The sequence below is a fragment of the Eschrichtius robustus genome, chromosome 11 (assembly GCF_028021215.1).
Source record: "Eschrichtius robustus isolate mEscRob2 chromosome 11, mEscRob2.pri, whole genome shotgun sequence".
Lineage (NCBI taxonomy): Eukaryota > Metazoa > Chordata > Mammalia > Artiodactyla > Eschrichtiidae > Eschrichtius > Eschrichtius robustus.
This window is the reverse complement of record NC_090834.1, coordinates 79,517,518-79,541,404: the sequence shown is the minus strand read 5'-3', so window position 1 is coordinate 79,541,404 and position 23,887 is coordinate 79,517,518. Positions and strand designations below refer to the sequence as shown.

The following is a 23,887-nucleotide window of genomic DNA, read 5'->3' as shown; positions in this document are numbered from 1 at the left end:
AAAAGTTGTATATTACCACACAGCCCCTTTGCTAACATGCTGCATGTTTTTTAAAACATCTGTATGTGATACTTTTGTTCCACTGATTGTATTTGGAATGTAATTAATAGTTTTGTTATAAATGCTGTACTGCCTTACAAGGTACAAATATACATTTTCCTATATAAGAAATTGGCTTTGGCCATCTGTTTAACACAATTTTATCTTTACTACATCTTAAATAATTTATAGGTAAGCATGTTTCTTTTCCTATAAAGAAATGCTATTATTAGTCTCCTGGATTTTTCTTAGAGAAATACTATAGTAAAGGTTCTAACTATCATCCTTGGTACCTCAGAAGAATTGGCATAAGCTATGAATTTTCTTTTTCTGCTCCAACATTTCAACTTGTTTATTTTCACTGATAAGAATTATGCTCTGCCCTTAGAAGAAAAGGTAACCGTTGTCAGTTTTAGATTTGAATAATATCTGCATAAACAGATCAGTAAGAGGTAGGTAGATATGTATACCTATCTGGGTTGATATTTAAGGTATTTAAGGTATTCCTTTAACATCTCCAAGCAAGCATCTCAAATGCCCATGATTACTGTATGTTCTTTAAGTTGATTGAGATGTGGTAGTTTTCTCTTTCTCAAAAGCCACTGAAACCATCCATTTGCATATATAGCAGACTTTGAAACTAAGGTGTTGAGCAAGGTTGCAGAATACGAAATCATTATATGGAAAAAGTCATTTCTGTCTTTATATGCAAGTAATGAACAATCTGAAAATTAAAACAATGTCAATCATACAGTATCATCACATAGGATAAAATACTTAGGAAAAAAGAAAAAGAGGTAAAATATCTGAAGTAAAAACCACAAAACTGCTGAGAAAAATTGTTTTTAAATATATGAATGGTGAGACATTCATGTTCATGGATTGGAGGACACAGTGTTGTCAAGATGGCATTCTCAAATTGATCAATAAATGAAACATCCTAGCAAACTCTTGCAGAGAAATTGACAAAACAATCTAAAATTTATATGGGAAATGCAAGATTTATGATAGCCAAAACAATTTTGAAAAAAGAACCTAGTGATTTTCACTAAGTCAATGAGTAAGAGCCATCTACACTTAGTCCTTTCCTTCTGAATATAGTCTCACTTTTCCATATTCTTTTTCAGTGCCATTCAGCTAGCAGCTAGACCCCAATGTCAATTGTGACCATGTTCTTGGCTCCACTTAAAAAGACCATCATAGGGCTTCCTTGGTGGCGCAGTGGTTAAGAATCCACCTGCCAATGCAGGGGACACGGGTTCGAGCCCTGGTCCAGGAAGATCCCACATGCCGCGGAGCAACTAGGCCCGTGCGCCACAACTACTGAGCCTGTGCTCTAGAGCCTGTGAGCCACGGCTGCTGAGCCCACACGCCACAACTAATGAAGCCCACGCACCTACAGCCCGTGCTCCACAACGGGAGAGGCCACCACAGTGAGAAGCCCGTGCACCACAATGGGGAGTGGCCCCTGCTTGCTGCAACTGGAGAAAGCCCATGCGCAGCAATGAAGACCCAATACAGCCAAAGATAATAAAAAATAAATTAATTTAAAAAAGAAGACCATCATAAGATGTGTAGGCAGAAGGAATAACGCCACCCTCCCCAAAAGGTGGTCCCATCCTAATCCCTGGAATCTGGGGATATGTTATATAACACAGCAAAAGGTATTTTGCAAATGTGATTCAGTTAATGACATTAAAATGGGGAGATTATATTGGATTATCCAGGTGGACCCAATCTAACCATATGGATCTTTAAAAGCAGAGAACCTTTCCAACCTGTGGTCAAAGAAATGTAAACAAAGAAGCAGCATCACTGCAGTACTCTATTGCTGGCTTTGAAGATAGAGGAAGGGAGAACATGTACCAAGGAGATCAGACAGCCTCTAGAAGATGGAAAAGGCAAAGGAACGGATTCTCTCCTAGACTCCTCAAAAGGGAACATAGCCCTGCTGACATATTGATTTTACCCCATTGAGATCATCTCAAACTTCTGACCTACAAAACTATAACATAATAAATTTGTGTTGTTTAAGCTACTAAGTTTCTGGTAATTTGTTACATCAGGAATAGAAAACTAAAATAGTAACTAAATGATACTAACTTTAATTATTAAAGACGTAAATGTTTAGGAGAAAAATTTAGCACAGTAAAAGTTTTGATGGAAATACTGCTGATTACTATAGAGAGAAATTCAGTGTTAATGTTAGTTGAGGAACATAAAAGTCAAATCATTTGGGACTTCCCTGGGGGTCCAGTGGTAAAGAATCCACACTGCAATGCAGGGGACGGGGTTCAATCCCTGGTCAGGGAACTAAGATCCCACATGCCTCAGGGCAACTGCGTGCCACAACTACTAAGCTCATGTGCCTCAACTACAGAGCCCACGCACCCTGGAGCCTTTGCACCACAACTAGAGGAAACCCACAGGCCACCACTAGAGACAAGCCGGCGCACCACAATGAAGATCCCACATGCCTCAAAAAAGATCCCATGAGCCACAACTCAGACCCAAAGCAGCCAAAAATAAATAAATAAATCTTAAAAAAAATCAAATCACTCATTGTATTTTAAAAGATATAACAATAATCACTATTAGAAGATGATTTTATTCTCTACAAAACTTTAATTTTTTTTCATAATGATTATCACGACTTCCAGCACCACCAAATTATACCAGGCCTGTTGTTTTTCAAAGGTTATGGCTGAGATTGGTTCAAGATTGTGGAGTAGAAGGACATGCACTCACTCCCTTGTGAGAGCACCGGAATCATAACTAACTGCTGAGCAATCATTGACAGGAAGACACTGGAACTCACCAAAAAAGATATCCCACATCCAAAGACAAAGGAGAAGCCGAAATGAGATGGTAGGAGGGGCGCAATCACAATAAAATCAAATCTCATAAATGCTGGGTGGGTGACTCACAAACTGGAGAACAATTATACCACAGAAGTCCACCCACTGGAGTGAAGGTTCTGAGCCCCACGTCAGGCTTCCCAACCTGGGGGTCTGGCAATGGTAGGAGGAATTCCCATAGAATCAGACTTTGAAGGCTAGCGGGATTTGATGGCAGGATTTTGGCAGGACTGGGGGAAACAGAGACTCCACTCTTGGAGGGCACACACAAAGTAGTGTGTGCATCAGGACCTGAGGAAAGGAGCAGTGACCCCATAGGAGACTGAACCAGACCTACCTGCTAGTGTTGGAGGGTCTCCTGCACAGGCGGGGGCAGTTGTGGCTCACTGTGGGGACAAGGACACTGGCAGCAGAAGTTCTGGGAAGTACTCCTTGGCTTGAGCCCTCCCAGAATCTGCCATTAGCCCCACCAAAGAGCCTGTAGCCTCCAGTGCTGGGTTGCCTCAGGCCAAACAACCAACAGAGAGGGAACTCAGTCCCACCCATCAGGAGACAAGCAGATTAAAGTTTTACTGAGCTCTGCCCACCAGAGCAATACCCAGCTCTACCCACCACCAGTCCCTCCCATCAGGAAACTTGCTCGAGCCTCTTAGATAGCCTTATCCACCAGAGGGCAGACAGCAGAAGCAAGAAGAACTACAATCCTGCAGCCTGTGGAACAAAAAACACATTCACAGAAAGATAGACAAAATGAAAAGGCAGAGGACTATGTACCAGATGAAGGAACAAGATAAAACCCCAGAAAAACAACTACATGAAGTGGAGATAGGAAACCTTCCAGAAAAAGAATTCAGAATAATGACAGTGAATATGATCCAAGACCTCGTAAAATGAATGGAGGCAAAGATGGAGAAGATGCAAGAAATGTTTAACAAAGACCTAGAAGAATTAAAGAATAAACACCTAGAAGAATTAAAGAACAAACAGAGATAAATAATACAATAACTGAAATGAAAAATACACAAGAAAGAATCAATAGCAGAATAACTGAGGCAGAAGAACGGATAAGTGACCAGGAAGACAGAAGGGTGGAATTCACTGCCACAGAACAGAATAAAGAAAAAAGAATGAAAAGAAATGAAGACAGCCTAAGAGACCTCTGGGACAACATTAAAAGCACTAACATTCGCATTATAGGGGTCCCAGAAGGAGAAGAGAGGGGGAGAAAGGACATGAGAAAATGTTTGAAGGAATAATAGTCAAAAAGTTCCCTAACATGGGAAAGGAAATAGCCACCCAAGTCCAGGAAGTGCAGAGAGTCCCATACAGGATAAACCCAAGGAGAAATATGCCGAGACACATAGTAATCAAATTGGCAAAAATTAAAGACAAAGAAAAATTATTAAAAGCAACAAGAGAAAAATAACAAATAACATACAAGGGAACTCCCATAAAGTTAACAGCTGATTTCTCAGCAGAAACTCTACAAGCCAGAAGCACAGTATATTTAAAGTGATGAAAGGGCAGAACCTACAACAAAGATTACTCTACCCAGCAAGGATCTCATTCAAATTTGATGGAGAAATCAAAAGCTTTACAGACAAACAAAAGCTAAGAGAATTCAGCACCACCAAACCAGCTCTACAACAAATGCTAAAGGAACTTCTCTAAGTGGGAAAAACAAGAGAGGAAAATGACCTACAAAAACAAACCCAAAACAATTAAGAAAATGGTAATAGGAACATACATATCGATAATTACCTTAAATGTGAATGGATTAAATGCTCCAACCAAAAGACACAGGCTTGCTGAATGGATACAAAAACAAAACCCATATATATGTTGTCTACAAGAGACCCACTTCAGACCTAGGGACACATACAGACGGAAAGTGAGGGGATGGAAAAAGATATTCCATGCAAATGGAAATCAAAAGAAAGCTGGAGTAGCAATACTCATGGCAGATAAACTAGACTTTAAAATAAAGAATGTTACAAGAGACAAGGAAGGACACTATATAATGATCAAGGGATCAATCCAAGAAGAAGATAGAACAATTATAAATATATATGCACCCAACATAGGAGCACCACAATACATAAGGCAAATGCTAACAGCTGTAAAAGAGGAAATCGACAGTAACACAATAATAGTGGGGGACTTTAATACCTCACTTACACCAAAGGACAGATCATCCAAACAGAAAATTAATAAGGAAACACAAGGTTTAAATGACACAATAGACCAGATAGATATAATTGATATTTACAGGACATTCCAACTGAAAACAGCAGATTACACTTTCTTCTCAAGTGCACATGGAACATTCTCCAGGATAGATCACATCTTGGGTCACAAATCAAGCCTCGGTAAATTTAAGAAAATTGAAATCATATCAAGCATCTTTTCTGACCAGAATGCTATGAGATTAGAAATAAACTACAGGGGAAAAAAACGTAAAAAACAGACACATGGAGGCTAAACAATACATTAGTAAATAACCAAGATATCACTGAAGAAATCAAAGAGGAAATAAAAAAATACCTAGAGACAAATGACAATGAAAACACAATGATCCAAAACCTATGGGATGCAGCAAAAGCAGTTCTAAGAGGGAAGTTTATAGCAATACAATCCTACCTCAAGAAACAAGAAAAATCTCAAAAAAACAATCTAACCTTACACCTAAAGGAACTAGAGAAAGAAGAACAAACAAAACCCAAAGTTAGTCGAAGGAAAGAAATCATAAAGATCAGAGCACAAATAAATGAAATAGAAACAAAGAACACAATAGCAAAGATCAATAAAACTAAAAGCTGGCTCTTTGGGAAGATATACAAAATTGATAAACCTTTAACCAGACTCATCAAGAAAAATAGGGAGAGGACTCAAATCAATAAAATTAGAAATGAAAAGGGAGAAGTTACAACAGACATCGCAGAAATACAAAGCATCCTAAGAGACTACTACAAGCAACTCTATGCCAATAAAATGGACAACCTGGAAGAAATGGACCAATTTTTAGAAAGGTATAACCTTCCAAGACTGAACCAGGAAGAAACAGAAAATATGAACTGACCAATTGCAAGTAATGGAACTGAAACTGTGATTAAAAATCTTCCAACAAACAAAGTCCAGGACCAGATGGCTTCACAGGTGAATTCTATCAAACATTTAGAGAAGAGCTAACACCCATCCTTCTCAAATGCTTCTAAAAAATTGCAGAGGAAAGAACACTCCCATACCATTCTATGAGGCCACCATCACCCTGATACCAAAACCAGACAAAGATACTACAAAAAAAAGAGAAAATTACAGACCAATATCACTGATGAACATAGATGTGAAAATCCTCAACAAAATACCAGCAAACAGAATCTAACAACACATTAAAAGGATCATACACCACGATCAAGTGGGATTTATTCCAGGGATGCAAGGATTCTTCAATATATGCAAATCAATCAATGTGATACACCATATTAACAAACTGAAGAATAAAAACCGTATGATCATCTCGATAGATGCAGAAAATGCTTTTGACAAAACTCAACACCCATTTATGATAAAAACTCTCCAGAAAGTGAGCATAGAGGGGAACTACCTCAACATAATAAAGGCCATATATGACAAACCCACAGCAAACATCATTCTCAATGGTGAAAAACTGAAAGCATTTCCTCTAAGATCAGGAACAACACAGGATGTCCACTCTTGCCACTATTTTTCAACATAGTTTTGGAAGTCCTAGTCATGGCAATCAGAGAAGAAAAAGAAATAAAAGGAATACAAATTGGAAAAGAAGAAGTAAAACTGTCACTGTTTGCAGGTGACATGATACTATACATGGAGGATCCTAAAGATGACACCAGGAAACTACTAGAGCTAATCAGTGAATTTGGTAAAGTAGCAGGATACAAAATTAATGCACAGAAATTTCTTGCATTCCTATACACTAACATCAAACAATCAGAAAGAGAAATTAAGGAAACAATCCCGTTCACCATGGCAACAAAAAGAATAAAATACCTAGGAATAAACCTACCTAAGGAGGTAAAAGACCTGTACTCAGAAAACTATAAGATATTGATGAAAGAAGTCAAAGATGATACAAATAGATGTAGAGATATACCATGTTCTTGGATTGGAAGAATCAATATTGTGAAAATGACTATACTACCCAAAGCAATCTACAGATTCATTGCAATCCCTATCAAACTACCAATGGCATTTTTCACAGAACTAGAACAAAAAATCTTAAAATTTCTATGGAGACACAAAAGACTCTGAATAGCCAAGGCAACCTTGAGGGTAAAAAACAGAGCTGGAAGAATCAGACTCCCTGACTTCAGACTATACTACAAAGCTAAGTCATCAAGACAATATGGTACTGGCATAAAAACAGAAATATAGATCAATGGAACAGGATAGAAAGCCCAGAGATAAACCTACACACCTATGGCCAACTAATCTATGACAAAGGAGGCAAGGACATACAATGGAGGAAAGACAGTCTCTTCAATAAGTGGTGCTGGAAAACTGGACAGCTACATGTAAAAGAATGAAATTAGAACACTCCCTAACACCATACACAAAAATAAACTCAAAATGGATTAAACACCTAAATGTAAGACTGGATATTATTAAACTCTTAGAGGAAAACATAGGAAGAACACTCCTTGACATAAATCACAGCAAGATCTTTTTTGACCCACCTCCTAGAGTAATGGAAATAAAACCAAAAATAAACAAATGGGACCCAGTGAAACTTAAAAGCTTTTGCACAGCAAAGGAAACTATAAACAAGACGAAAAGACAACCAACAGAATGGGAGAAATTATTTGCAAACAAATCAACAGACAAAGGATTAATCTCCTAAATATATAAACAGCTGATGCAGCTCAATATTAAAAAAACAAACAACCTAATCAAAAAATGGGCAGAAGACCTAAACAGACATTTCTCCAAAGAAGACATACAGATGACCAAGAGGCACATGAAAATCAGCTCAACATCACTACTTATTAGAGAAATGCAAATCAAAACTGCAATGAGGTATCACCTGACACCAGTTAGAATGGGCATCATCAGAAAATCTACAAACAACAAATGCTGGAGAGGGTGTGGAGAAAAGGGATCCCTCTTGCACTGTTGGTGGGAATGTAAATTGATAGAGCCACTATGGAGAACAGTATGGAGGTTCCTTAAAAAACTAAAAATAGAATTACCATATGATCCAGCGATCCCACTACTGGGCATATACCCAGAGAAAACCATAATTCAGAAAGACACATGCACCCCAACGTTCATTGCAGGGCTGTTTACAATAGCCAGGTCATGGAAGCAACCTAAGTGCCCATCGACAGAGGAGTGGATAAAGAAGATGTGGTACATATATACAATGGAATATTACTGAGCCATAAAAAGGAAAGAAATTGGGTCATTTGTAGAGACGTGGATGGACCTAGAGACTGTCATACAGAGTGCAGTAGGTCAGAAAAACAAATATTGTATATTAACTCATATATGTGGTACCCAGAAAAATGGTACCAGATGAACCAGATGAACCGGTTTGCAGGGCAGAAACTGAGACACAGAGGTAGAGAACAAATGTATGGACACCAAGGGGGGAAAGTGTGTGCGGGCTGGGGGTGGTGGTGTGATGAATTGGGAGATTGGGATTGACATGTATACACTGATGTGTATAAAATTGATGACTAATAAGAACCGGCTGTATAAAAAAAATAAATAAAATTCAATAAATACCAAAAGCAAAAAAAAAAAAAAAAAAAAAGAAAGGTCGTGTCTGCTTTGATTAAATCATTCATGTGACAAACTGAGATACTTCCTCCCTGCCTTTCCGGAGCAAGAAAGGTGGATATTGTGTTTGTTGAAAAATGAGGAAATGACAAATTAACTTCGCCTATACTTTTTATATTCAGGGCAGCACTTAAAGGACTGTTTATGATAAAACCTAGACTCTCTGCTAAGGAGAACAAACACCAGCACCACTCAGCTACCCAAAGTGAAGAAGTGCTAGGTAACCATAATTTGACTCTTCCTGTAACTCCCAGGGGATGTTGCCATTTGAATATGATCTTTATTTCAGAATGAAGCATTGATATAGAGACAGGTAAAATTTTTTAACATCTTTTTAATTCTTCAATCAGTGAGGACAATATTTTGCTGTTTATGAGTACAAAACAGCCCTGTCCTAGGTATACAAGGGTATACATAAGTCTGTAACATTATTAGCTACAGTGAAATTACTTTACTAGACAGCACAGCAAAGTTGGGTTAACTAAAGATATAATAAGAAAATGCTTTGAAATAACATGAAGTCAATGGACATTTGACTGTACAATTTACTCTTTCAAAATATAAACGTATGTCAGCCTATGTGTGTGAATTACACTCAGTCTCAACACAGCCACGTGTCTAGGAATGTGTAAACAACTCATAAGCCATTCTCTAAGTGGTGTAGTGAAAACTTCCAAAAGTGCCCCAGGTGTTTGTTCAGAGATAAGGGATAAACTTTAAGGCATTCTTCCAAGTGAATGTAAACTTTTCTGAAGTGGCCTTTCCAGTAACGTTATTACTGTCGTGGATACACTGTACTTTAATTTACAGTGCTGTTGGATATTTTTAGTAGCACATCATCACACTAATTGTCACTTTTTAAAAATCAGCTTAAAAATCCTGTAATTATAAAAAATATCTGGGGTGCTGTTATTCTGTACACATTAGGCAGGCACTTTCTGTTGACTTAACTGTAAATCCTATTTTCTTCTAATAATTTTTGTCTTTAGCTAGAATTGTATTGCTAATATTGTGTTCTAAATACCATGTTCACATATTGAGAAACAATGATTTGCCTACAGTTTGTCTAATTTAAATCTGAGTTGAGAATTTCTTTTAATAGGTCATTTTCTACAGAAGCATTCAAAATAAATAGTGCTACTCTTTGAGCATGTTTCAACATGATGACATCTTTCTGTCTGTTATGTCTTTTTCCAAAGTAATTTTCAGAGCATGTGAACTAAACTGACTACTGGAGATGTGGATACAGGCCATTATGAGAGTCCCCTTGTAGTGACCAACTAGTTTCATTTAATTTCCTTCTTTCCCTTATAATTGGCAGAGACCACCAGGTAATTATCTGGATTCATGTCCTTAAGGGTTGGAGATTTGCTCTGGATGGGGGATGTCTTGCCATCCACACGGGAGATCTGCAGCATCCGGCAGGGGTCGTGTTTCAACAAATACCCTGCAAAAGTTTCCCAACCTCCTCCCACACGGACCATGACATGCTTGTTGTGCAGCATCTGGAATGAAAAGAGAGCGAAAGAGTTAAATCCTGAGAATTCTTGCAGTATCTCAAATCAGCTTCCAGCTCTAGCGTTGTTATTGTTTTCTGTTTTGTTTTTCAAGCCCCCATTGTCCTTCCACTTCTTGCACAGTGTCTGAGTTAGCATACAGTTTATGAGAGAAGCTTTGTTTCTCCCATGCAAGTGGATCATGCGTGGTACATATCCCCAGGATCCAGCTTTGCCCTGCTGTGGGAATCAGGGTGTAGGTACAACCCCTTGCTTGCTTCAGCGAGTCTAGAGGCTCCTTGCTGACGCTGACACCTGATGTTGCATCACAGCCTCATCATTGCCCAATTTCCTGCTTGCTGCCTCAGATCAGAGCTCTGTTCTCCCCACTGGGTTATTCCCCTCTGAACCAGGACTTAAAAGACCATGGAAATGCCTGCTAGGGAATATAGTTTTTTTTTTCATTGGAGTATAGTTGATTTACAATATTGTTAGTTTCAGGTGTACAGCAAAGTGATTCATTTATACATATATATGTATATATATTGTTTTCTTTTCAATTCTATCCCATTATAGTTTATTACAAGATATTGAGTGTAGTCCCTGTGCTATACAGTAAATCCTTGTTGTTTATCTATTTTTGGAATATAAAGTTAATAATCACACAAATACTCAATGCAAAATAGAATTGAAAATGCACTCAGAAAAACTGAAATCTTCCCTAGTCACTGTCTGAGGCTTTCAAGGAAAGATATTATGGAATGGCCAAACATTTATGTTGTCTTTACTCTCATTCTTCTTAATTACAACAGAATACTTTTTTAGAGACAAAACAAAAACAAAAAGAACAAAACCCTTACCTTCAGGGCCATGAACCATCTAGAGCTCCAGGGTTAACAAGGCTACAGATTGAAAAGGTAAAGAATATGTGGTTCTTTCTACCTAGTAAAAACATGTCCGAGTTGTGGAGGATTGGCACAGGGAGCCAAAGATCTGATCTTGGCTTCTTTCAAATATCACAAAATGTAAGAATAAGGGGGAATGTTGCACCTTCACCAAAGACCTCTCCCCTGCCCGAAATATGATGAACACACAATGGCAATGTAATCTTGGGAAGGGGATATAGGTTTGGGAGGGGTTTGGTAAGTACTTTTCATGGTAGAGCCTATGAAATTTCTCCGAATTTCTCTCACTCTGTGTTACCTTCAGATCTGGATTTTTTGACTCCTATCCAGTGGGGGAAGACTTTGCTCTTAGCTGTTGAGATTCTGATGAGAGTTTTGGATTCTCTTTCTGTATGCCTGTACCCACAAAATATTGCATATATATTTAGGGCTTTCACAGACTCCCAAAAATCCATCCATAGGCTCAAGGTAAGAAATCCTGAAACATGGGGTTGACATAAGGCAGTTTTCAAAATCAAATATCGTGGAAAGTAATAAAAATGTGCTGAATAACAATAATTAAAACTACTAGACTCATGAGAATTAAGTGTAACTATACTGGTTATTCTCACTTAGAATATTAGAATTTTAGAATAGAAAGGATCTGGGGAAACATTTTCTGACAAGAAGGCTTCAAACTTATTTTAGCACCAGCATCTACTCATTAAATAAAATCTCAGTGGGAATCCATAAAATATAAAGCAGATAAGAGGAGTCAGGATTTAGCTAATAACCATTCTGCCTCCCCAGGTCCGCCAGTGGTACCATGTTCCTGTTGTTTAGGATGAAGATACTGAGGCCCAGATCTTTAATGTGATTTCCTGACTCCCAGTCTAGTACTCTTCCCACAACGTCCTCCTTATAAAATCCATCAAGGCTTTTGTAATTTTACGGGCCTATTTTCATTCCCACAAGTTCCTGGGTGTGCCTCTACTTCCTGTTTTCAAAACTTGGGAGTTACTGGGACAAAAACTGCAAAGGCCAGGGTCAAAATAGCACTTTGACCCTTTCTCCCATTGTTCCAAGAGCACTGCTTTTGCCTATTGTTGAAGTTCTGGTACCTCCTAGCCCTGTAAATTACATTTAAGAATGGCCTCTAAACGTCCTTGATATGAATGTCCCTGGCAGAATGCCCAAGTTCACTTGACTGTGAGCAGGCTGTTTCAACCAGAAAGAACCGCCAGCCAGAAGAGTTTTTAAACAATTAGTGAACTCTGGGAAACAGTGACAGAAATGTTTTTTCAGCCTGGAGTATATGATCATGAAGGTAAAAAAACTCTGCTTGCAGATTCTTTAATGAATCCATAGGACAATGCAAAGTGGATTCAACATGAGACAGAGTCATTCTGAATGTGAGTTACACAGGAATTAAATTTCTGCCCATCTTGTCTTCCAGAATCTTCCTATAGCTAATCAGCCACCTATAATTTCCCAAAGAAAGCCAATGGTCAAACTGGACAAGTTTCAAGCATGGGATTAAGATATCAGAGCTACAGGTGTTCCTATAGCCTGATTGTAGAGATTTAAGTTCCATGCCTTTTCTTAGAACATGCTCAGTCTCAAGAAAAAAGAAGGAAGAAACGAATGCCAACCTCATGTCCATAAACAAAATCCCTATTGTTTAACCTAAAAGCAAATCAACCTGCTATAAACTAAATTGCTCTCAACCCTTCCTTCCCTTCACAGCATTTACCGTGCCAAACCCCAACCTTGGATTAAGTGTATAATCTTCTTCCTAAATCAGGGCTGAGCTGCTGAGCTCTGCGGGAAGAACTCCTTCCACCTCAGATATTAGTGACATTAGACCAAGTGCAATTAATTGAGCCTTTTATTTTTTGTTTTGGTCAATCCCATGTCTTATTCCTCTCTATTATTCTCAAGTACACTACCCATTTCATCCTCATCAGTCTACCATGACTTCATCTTTTTCAGGCATGGCTTCCTCTCTCTTGGTACCTCCACTGACTAATTCACTCCAACCTACCTTTATCCTTTACCCTGCCTTTCTTGTCACAGAAATAAGTCCTTCTGTTCAAGGTCAAGTCCTACCCCCTGTCCTAATCCCCATTTCCACTCATGAAGAACCCAGCTACATCAAACATCTCATCCTTCTCCTCTCTCTGTCCAATTTAGTGTATAATGGCCCTTACCCTTTAGGAAATAAATGTATCCAAGCCCCTCCCACTCTTGTGCAAAGAAAACTCTTCTTTCATCCCAGTCTACTTTGCTCTCATACCTTCTCCTTACACCTGAGCTTCTTGACAGTTAAGTTTACACTCAACGTTTTCACTTCTAATTTCCTATTTACTGTCCAACCAACAGTAGGCATTGCTTCTGCTTAACTGACTGCATGAGAAAGAAAACCAGATGACTTCTAGAATTATCAAATCCAGTGGACTGTCCTTAATCCTTGTCTTCTTTGATCATTCAAATAAGGTATCTGATAGTATTGACACTCCTTCCTTGAAACTCCTTACTCTTTCACTCTCCATGACAAGACTCTCTTACTTGGATCTCCTGATACCTACCTGAGGGTTCTCTCTCTGCCTCCTTCACAAGTTGTATTTCTTCTACCTATTTTTAAGTTTTGCTTTTCCAGGGGATTCTGAAATTATCTGTCCTTTCTCTACTGCTTTTCTCAGTCTAACCACTCTCTATTTGCAACCTCATGGTTTTCACTGCCATATCTACTTTTGTGTCCCCAAACTATAACTCTAGCCCTTGTTTCTTCCTGGAGCTTCCAAATGCAAAGGCAACCTGCCCTCTTCCTTCCCCTAGGGCCCCACAGGTCTTTCGTCATAGGGTTGGTGACATGAGCAACCTCTGTACCTAGTCAGATACCAAAAACATTCATTTCCCACTAAATGTTTCTCAGGATCTTTGCTACCATTGCCACTACTTAGTTCAGGGACTCATCTTTCCCTGGTCTATTGTAGAGGGCTCGCTGCCTCCAGGCTTGCTGTGTCCAATCCATTTAGTAAACTGCCACCAAAGGGAATTCCATAAATGCAAGTGTGATCGTGTCCTGCCTAAATACTTTCACTACCTCCCTCTCTCCCGTAGGGTGAGTCACTTTATTTGCATATGTTACTCTCCGTGACTACTCCTGCCAGCCTCATCCCTTCCCTGAGCGCTGGGACCCATGAATACTTGTAGTTCTATATTCCCAGATAACATACTCTTTCTTTCATGCTTTTGCACATTTGCCCCTAAGTGTGGAACGTCCTTTCTGTTCTTCCCTCCCTGCTCGCCAGGACCACAAACATTTCCCCAATTCAAACATCACCTCCACCTGAAAAAATCTTCCAGGGTCATACCCCTCATTGATAAGGGAATCCTTCCTTGACACGTGCTGTTTAGTTTACACATGATTTCACTGTTTTGCTCATTCTACCGAATTGTAACTATTAATTTACCTGTATGCCCCTTCTAATAATATGGAGCTCTCTGAAAAGAGTGATGACGTATCTCTCATGTTTGGACTCTCACATATGTGATCTCAGAACAGTGTCAATAGTGTAACCATATAGTACTCCTTTTCATGTATCTTTCCATACTACTTACTTTGCCTAATGTAAGATACCAGTATCAGTATTACTCCCATTTTATAGATAGTAAAACTGATGCTCTTAGAAGAACTGATGATCTTAAACAACTTGTGCAAGATCACACAACAAATCAGTGGCAGAACTGGGACAAGAATCCTTTTTTTTTTTTGTCTATTATACCATATCCACTTATTCTGTAAAGCTCCTAGATTTGGATTTTCATACCTGCTTAGTTACTTACAAGTGATAATTTAGCACACGCAAGGAAATATCAATGTCAGAAATAGTTATAAGTTGCTTAAGCAGATTAAATGCTCACATAAAATGATTTATAGTTTTATGTCCTAATAAACTTTAAATAAATATTGCATTTAATTTAAGAAGGTTATCCTCTAAGTGGCCCTAATTATTTCAGAAATAATTATGTGTCAAGTACAGGTAATACAATAAAATATATTTATAGGTCTCTTGGCATAAGGAGAACTGGGCTTTGATTCTCTGTTCAGTGTGCATTTTACGGCTCCTTTATTTTTAATGCTTCACAATGTTGAACAATTTTGTGTTCTCCATTCCAAAAGATAACTCGTTTTGGCTAATAGGGCTAATATATATGTGAATTGAGTATTCAGTGTAGTTTTCTATGTTGTTTGTTGCATTCCTCTCTTTTTAAAATATCTTTATTGGAGTATAATTGCTTAACAATGTTGTGTTAGTTTCTGCTGTACAACAAAGTGAATCAGCTATGTGTATACGTATATCCCCATCTCCCCTCTGCCTTGAGCCTCCCTCCCACCCTCCCTATCCCACCCATCTAGGTCGTCACAAAGCATCAAGCTGATCTCCCTGTGCTAGTTGCACTTCTCTTGAGTAAAGAAAAATAAGTTAGAGGTGCTATAAATATTCCCCAACACTGCACATTGCAAAGCAGTAGTTTTTGCATATTAGGCCTATTCTAAGGTTGCTGTTTTCTACAATTGACCTCATTCCTCACCATGCCCCTGATTCTAACAAAGCGAAGAAGGTTCTTTACCAATTTAGCAACATTAGCAATTTAGCAACATTTCTCAATGCTGAAGGGGAAAAGAACAAACAACAAATATCTTGTCTCAACATTTCTCCCAAAGGCCTTAATGAAGTTTCATAAGCAGATCTGGGTTATTGTAAACATTTTCTTTTTTGATGTCTATGAGTGACATACATACCTTGCCCAGGGAAAAGAATCAGTAGGTCTCAAAGTTATGTTTTTGTTTTTTAATAATTTCTTCTAGTAATGGGAGAAAGAACTCCCATTCTTACCAAGGGCATTTTGATTTCTGCCTTTGTCCTATTATGATATTTAACTATGTGTTGTTTTCTTAGTAGGCCTCTTCTCATGTGTCAGCAAAAGGGAAACGTTTTTCTTAGTTGACACAGAGTCATAATATTAGAGCACCTACTATGTGCCAGATAATCTACAAATATGCCTTCTTGAATTAAGGAGAGTAAAAAAATTGAGGTCATTGGCAATGCTGTCATTTCACAGATATACAAACTGGCAGACAGAGGGTCACACAGGGGGTTCCCAGAGCCAGGCTAGAAATCACACCTCCTTTACTCCCAATCTAGTACATGGCCTTACAATTGAACAGCTATACTCTTCCAAAAATTATTATTCTAAAAATGAATCCAATCTTGAAAGGTGGATGAATCACTTAATATATTGACCCAGCAGTGGTTTATAACATGTCAGATAAGTCTTTTGATTTACTGGATTCAATGCACATCTTGTTAGGCTACACTATGTTTACCTGAAGCCCACTTTCTAGTACCACCTTTCAATCTTATTTTCCTAACACAGTAAGGTAACAAACTATCCCATAAACAACAAATTCTGTAACTCATCCAGATACTTAATTTAAAGAAAAAAAATGGGTTGAAAGGAAATAAGTTAATTCTCTTATATCAACTTACAACATAATGGAAAATCCAAAAAGTTGTAGAAGTGATTAATCAATAGCTTCCTACAAATTTTGAGATCACTGCGGTATCAGGGGGTCTAGTGGTCTGGCTCTTATGATATGTGATAACAGGACTTCAGGAAGAAGATTTTTTTTCCTTTCTAATTTTTGGAGAGACAGACTGCAATCACATTATGCGCAGTTGTTAAGAACTTAAAGCAAGAAAAAGTATGCATTTTTCTTCTTCTCGGGCACATTAATCAGAATTACGTCGACTCACTTTTTGTTGACAAGGCAGAGCTGATATTTATGTATGGATCACAGAAAATCATATGTTTTACTAAAGGAAAAAAATGGTCACATAAGAGAGCCAGGAAATATTATGGATTTATTGGTAACGTATTTGGCTTTTAAGGTGACCAGGTTGTATAAGTTTATATTATACAAACAAAAAACAAGCAAAATACCACCAACAAAAATAAATAACAGGAAAGGTCTTTTAGGTATGCAGAATTTAAAGTTAAATGCTTTAGGTCTATATCTGATAGCTTTATTTTATGAATTCCCCAGCATAGATCTGCTTGCATGTTCACGTCTGTCCTAAATCATAATTCCTATGAAATGCTTCAGGTGTCGCCACCTTCTCAGCAAAACACTGACACATCTCTTTCATTCTGATTTGAGTCTTTTGCCCGTGAACTTGAAAATGCAGGGAAGCAGGAGCGTCTCTCAAGCGCTCTGAATACAAATGTCATTAGACCCGGAGGATGTGAAAGCTTTCCAGCAGGATGCCCTCATCATCTCTCACACTTCACTAATCCACCCTCCACTCCAGTGCCCGAGTGATCTCTGAAAAAGAGAAATCTGATCAGGCTACTGCCTTGCAATGGACCTGTGAGGGGTTCTCCATTGTCTGCAGTGTTTCTCAGCCATTTTTAGCTCCAGTCCATCTGAGGACTATGACTCTTTCTCATCAGAACAAAAGCCCGTGGCAAAGATTCTGGGAAAGCAAGGGTGTGAGCGTGCGAGCATGCATGGCCATGTGTGCTTGTGCGTGTAGGGATGAGGCAGGATCTGCACCTCTAGGGTGGGCAGAAGAACACATAATTTGAGGAAGCAATTTGCCAGTGTTTCTGATATCCCCTCCCCTACCTCTGTCCCTCTCCTGCCCCCATGAGAACAACCACCCTGAGACACCACGCACTTCACAGTCCAGTTCCTTTCCCACCTTCTTTCTCATTATGCCTTAATGATCACATACTGTTGTGCAGGTTGCACACTGCACAACTATGCGCTATACTGTGGCCCTACCTTTCTGTACCCATGACCACCTTCGAAATTATTTACCCAACAAATATTCTGAACTCCTTAGAATCCCCTGAAAGTTTCATCCCTTTCTATATGCAGAGAATTGTTCCATTCACCAGGTGAATTAAAGTGAGTCTCTTCCATTGGCCATTCAACAAATACTTGTTGAGTGCCAGACAAAGTTATTCCTTGCTAAGTTTTATGCCCTGAGGGCCTAGGGCAGTGAAAAGTACATAACAGGCACACAATAAATGCTCGTTAAATGGATGAATGAACAATGTTAACACCTACTAATGCTCCACCCAGGTATCACTGCCTTTAGGGAATATTTTTGCACTCTCTGACATTTAGATTACCTTCTTTGGACCTTGAGATTTTCCTGCACAGACCTCAAGCAAAGCACCTACAATACTTTGTTGCCTTATTTCTTGTCCATCTTTCTGACCTCTCTAAAGGGTCACATCCTATTCAGCTTTGTATACCTGGCAACTATTACCATATGTGCTATGTAAAACATCACATATGGAAAGATAAGAAAAAAAAAATGATGAAATGCTTTGTCTTTAGAAGGAAGAGTCTAAAAAAAAAACAAAAACAAACCAGGATGTGAATGATAATCCACATCAAACATTGTTTAAAGAATTCCTTTGAGAGAGAGAGATTTTGGGTCAGAGAAGGAAGCTTTAACAGGGATCATATTTAAAAAGGGGAGATTGTATTGAGAGTCAATAGAGCAATGGACAGAAGAGAGAGAAAGGAGAAGGAGAAAGAAGGAGAGAAGAAGAAAGCGTCCTGAATGAATCCAAAAGTAAGTATATTATTCTCTTCGTTATCTCCCTTCACAAATTCTCATAACACCAGGAATGCATATTTTTAAAAAATATTGTTCACTATAGTAACAAATCACTTGATAAAATTTTCACCCCCTCCTCTTTCTCTTTCAATGCTTAAGTGTTTGGGGTCACTCTCATTAAGCCCTTCCCCACTTAACTGACCACAGTGGCTCATATTTCTGCCCAATCTGTGAACTGCTCTCCACCTGAGCCATCCTTCTAAGAGGCAACCATCTCTGACACGGACTGAGGAGAGGAGACAACCCACCTAAATTTAGATCAGTTTGGCTTCCTGGGACATCATATGTTTCCTAACATGTCCTTATCAACCCTGCTCTCGGTATGCTTTTACAAGCCCTCATAGCTTGAGGGAAAATATTGTTTTTAGAATGCAGTCATCCAGAGAAAGAGTGTTAAATTAATTTATAGGACAACAGACTCTGTCATCATGTAATATTATACTGAAATGGCATACGCTGAAAATTGGGCGACTGGGAATTCAGCTCTCTGCCTAAGGTACCCTGACACCTGGAGGAGTAAGGTGGCAGGTGTTCAATCCCTAGTGGAAAGGCTGAAACCTGCATTTTCAAGATACGTGATGAGGTCGCCTGTGAATAGGGCAGCGGAGGCTCTGTTAACCACAGGTGACATATGAAGGCTCCTTTTTGTCAAAGGTTGGGGATTCATCTCAACATCTCTAGCTACTTGAAATTATAAACGGTTAAATACTACCCAAATAAACAAGCTTCTGGAATTATTGTTTTATTGTTTACAAAGAATTTTTCATATTTATTGTCTCATTTTTATCTACCTAACCATCCTTTTGTTTATTACGCCCTTTTCCTAAATAACGCTTCAGAGATTTGAACTACAGTCACCAGAGCAGAAGCTACCATCTGTTTTGTCTTTACCAGACTGCCTAGGTATGGTTACCACTAACTAGCTGTACAACCCTAAGACATTTATTGACTCTCTCTGTGCTTCAGTTTCTCATCTGTAAAATGATTATAGAGTTTTTTTGGATAAAGATATTAATACGTGCAAGCATTTAGCCACGTTGCCTGGGGCATGATACTCAATAGCAACCTGCCATTATTATAATTATTATTAAAAGAACAATACTGTTGTTGTGATGATGATGATGAGCTCCTTATGGATTTTATTTCAGTTACTTCTTGCAGCAACTCTAAGTGGCTTGCATTGTTATCGACATTTACAGATGACAAAATGATAGCTCAGAAAGGTGAAGTAAATTGCCCAAAGTCACTTAGCTAGGAAGTGACAAAGTTTAGATTTGAACTTGAGTTTCTCTGACCTCGAAGGCAATACTCAGTACCTCTTAACTATACATTCTAAAGGGGCTTCACCAGGAGTCACGGTTGTCTGAGTTCTTACCTAGACTCTTCCCATGGACAAACCTCTTTTCTTTAGGAATAGGTGTTGTCATTTTATGATGTCTCCATTTATGATCATATCGCCCCGCTCTCAATGTACCCAGACCCAGAACATAAAAAGGAACTTAATACATGCTTGGAAGAATTTGTTTAAATTTGAACCTGATTGTTTAACCCATACAAAAATACTGAAAATTAGGTACACCCAGAGTGCTTTGCCCTGGGCCCCATACTCTGAAAGGAAACTGTAGGGCAGAAATCTCTGACAGCCTGCAAAATACTTTCTTAAATCATTTCATTTTGTTATCACACCTGCCCAGTGGTTTGGCAGGTGAATATTTGTTCCCATTGCACAAATGGGGAAAAAGAGGTTAGGTGGGTAGCTCATGGACACACAGCAAGAACACAGACCTAGTCTCCTGATTCCCAGGTTTGTGATTTGTTGCCTTCAGTAATAAATTATACAGCAGGGGGAGTATAATCCTCAAACCCTCATTTGAAGGGTGACCTGTTGCAGTGTCCTAATGATGAGAGCCCATCCTCCAGCATGAACAGGGCCTTGAATCAGAAACCTTCTGGCTATTGAGGCTGGTCAGAAAAATATTCCTGGCCTGCTTTTGTTGTTTCCCTCTGGAGGGGTAAAAAGTTTAATTCCCAGGCTCAATGTAGACAAATGACTCTCAGTAGCTTCTTTCTGGAAGCAAACATGAGAAGAGCAGCTAGCAGATGAATGTAACCATTGACTGGTAAAAAGTTCCCTTTGCATCTGCCTTGAAATATGTTCAGGAGCCCTTACTGCCAACCGTCTGTCAGTTCTCGTCTCCTCGTTATGTCAGGTCTCCATTTCCCCAGTTCTGCACCAAAGGAAATTAAAAAGCCTTAGCCGCAATCTAATTACCAGTTCATGGCACCATTTCAGACAGGGAAGGCAAAGTTATGATAAATATTTAATAGAACACTCAGCATAGTGAAAGCAACGAGCTGGAAAATGATGGTGCCGGAAAGGGAACAGTTGTCTAGGGGAAGGATTTGTAACTGGTATATACCCAACTGAAACTAGAATTCATCTACCCCAAAGATGCAACATCTATTCAAGAAGGGGAGCTGAGCTCCAAGAGGCAATGAAAGCCCAACCCTTCCACTCATCAAACAGGGCCATGTTTGTCTGACTCAATCTGAACTCCATTCTCTTCTACGTACTGATAACAAAACCCAACAGAGTGGGAGAGCCAAAGGTTAACATTGCCAAAGGTGGCAATTCAGGTCCTGAAAAGTAACAACAGTGTCTGGAATCCAGACACTGGAAAAATTACTGCTTTGCCCCTGTTTTTTTTTTTTTTTGCCCCTGTTTTTAATGTATCTTTAGTATATTGGTAGACCCATTAAAGTGGAAAACCAAGTATTACTAAATATATTCAGAACTTTTATATTGACAAAATATTTGAAAACCTGAGTCTCCTTTCTCTCAAAGCCCCAGTCAAATGAAAGGCAAGGAATAAAGATGTTATAAAGCTACCAGGGCAAAGAGAAATTAAAAGGATATAACAGTAGACAAAAAAGGTCACAGACATTTTTAGAAGATGGAAAAAAGATAAATGAGTCACAACTGACTAAAGGTGGAGCGAGCTGAAACTAAAAACTTGAAATGACAGCTGACAAAGCGAAGCAAGTCAGATCAGGCCTTGAAACCATAGGAAACTCAGGTTTGAAAATCGTCAGTTACTTCCATCAGGTAAGGAGAGAAATATAGCTGAAAAAAGGAGAAATGGCTGAAAATCAGTATAAGGATCAGTTAGCCCCCAGATTTTTACTGCACCCCACTCCAGAGTTGCTATGCCTGTGACTATCTCCATGGTACCAATGACCACATCATCACAGCAGGAGACTGAAGGTTTCTCTTTGTAGAAATTGAATCAGAGATGCTCCAGACTAGGGCTCAGGAACAGGATGGAAAGATGGACAGATACATGATAAAGCAAGTCCAGCAAAGTGTTCGTTGTAGAACCACATGGTAGTTCTATGGGTATTGACTTCTCTGTGTTTGAAAAATTTTCACAATAAAATGTTAGAGGAAAAATTCATCCCAAATCCGAATCCAATCTGTTCTCACCATCTCCACTGCTATCTCCCTCATCCCAGGGTTCCTTCATCTCACCTGGATTACCACAGTAACCTCCCAAATGCTTTTCCTGCTCCTGTGCTGCCCCTCGGTACATTCTCAACAGAGAAACTAGAGGGATCTTGTTCAAACAGAAGTTACCTTGGGTCACAACTCCACTCAAAACACTGCCTGGCTCCCCATTTCACCGGGAACACACTACAGAGTCCTTCCAACAGCCTCCAAGTTCCTACGTGACCTGAACTCCTGTTACTTCTCTGACTTTATGCGCTACCACGGGGCCCTTCGTATGCTCTGATGCAGCCATGTTGGCCTCCTTGCTATTTCTCAGACTCTCCAGGGCTACTCCAGGCACACTCTTGACTTGGTGCTCCTTCTGTCTAGAAAACATTTCCCCTAGACAACTGGAGAGCTAATTCTGTACCTCTTTCATGCCCTTGCTAATCTCTCATCTCCTCAGTAAGCTGACCCTAACGACTCTTAAAACTGCAGTCTCTGCTCCCGGCACTCCCAGCCTGCCTTACCCTGCTCTACTTTTCCTTTCCCACTCCAACAGGACACTTATCACTTCTAGCAAGCTCTATAATTTACATATTTATTATATGTATTGCTTAGACAGTAGAATCCGTCCCAACTAGGGTTGCCAGATTTATCATATAAAAATACAGGGCACCCAGTTCAGTCTGAATTTCAAATAAGCAACAAACACTCTCTCAGTATAAGTATGTCCCCTGCAATATTTAGAACAAACTCATACTAAAAGGTACCTGTTGTTTATCTGAAATTCAACTGTAATTGAGCATCCTGTATTTAATCTCATGACCTTACACACACACGCACACTCACAGGAATATAAGGTCCTCAAGGGGGCCAGGGATCATCTGTTTTGTTCTCTGATATATCCTCAACTCCCAGAACACGGCATGTTTCATAGTATATGTTGAATAAATATATGTTGGGTGAATGAATGATTACATTTTCTCAGGTGCGCTCTAAGAAAACAGGGGAGTAATCCCCAGAAGACACGCGATCCAGGAAATAGGGAATCCACCATCAAAGCAAGTTTAAAAAACATCAAAGCAAGTTAAAAAAAAAAAGTCTCAGATGACACTGTGAGGCCAATCTGGGGGAGGAGGACACATGTGGAGGGGCCAGAAATGAAACCAACAGATGAACTGGTGCTTCTGCCTGTGACACTATCATTGTGATGGGCTTCACAGTTCTTTCAGGGGATCTGATAGGGGTTCTTAGTCATACTTAGGACCAAGAATACATTATTGACTTCAAGGAAAATAAAAATGGTTACAAAAAATAAAAGTAATCATGGCACACTACAATATTTACGTGACCGTTAAAAAGTAAATACTGACTACGGTACTGATTTGACCAACATTGTGGTACCACCAATGATGCTCGGCAAATAGGAGGAAGGAAAGTGTATATGTGTTGGGGGGTTAGGCGGAAGCCTAAGATTGCTAAATTGTCATCTTCCTGCTCTTGCTACCTTGGGTTTATAAGCAGACCATAGAAAACGTCTAAAATTTAGAAACTAAGGAAGAACAGCATAATTACATAACTTAGAAATTTGGAG

General features: G+C 39.1%; 1 protein-coding gene across 8 annotated transcripts in view; it reads right to left on the bottom strand.

Annotated features, from left to right (window-relative positions):
* Positions 1–9,050: 9,050 nt before the first annotated feature.
* GAS2 (growth arrest specific 2) overlaps positions 9,051–23,887 on the bottom strand; it is a 159,788-nt gene continuing 144,951 nt past the window's right edge. For 7 of the 8 annotated variants that reach the window (XM_068555978.1, XM_068555980.1, XM_068555981.1 and 4 more), the window contains one exon: positions 9,051–10,222. In XM_068555978.1, the coding sequence (XP_068412079.1) occupies positions 10,004–10,222 (219 nt within the window). In that variant the 3' untranslated portion in view covers positions 9,051–10,003. The remainder of the gene's footprint in view (positions 10,223–23,887) is intronic. The other variant, XR_011075455.1, reaches the window with a different exon arrangement.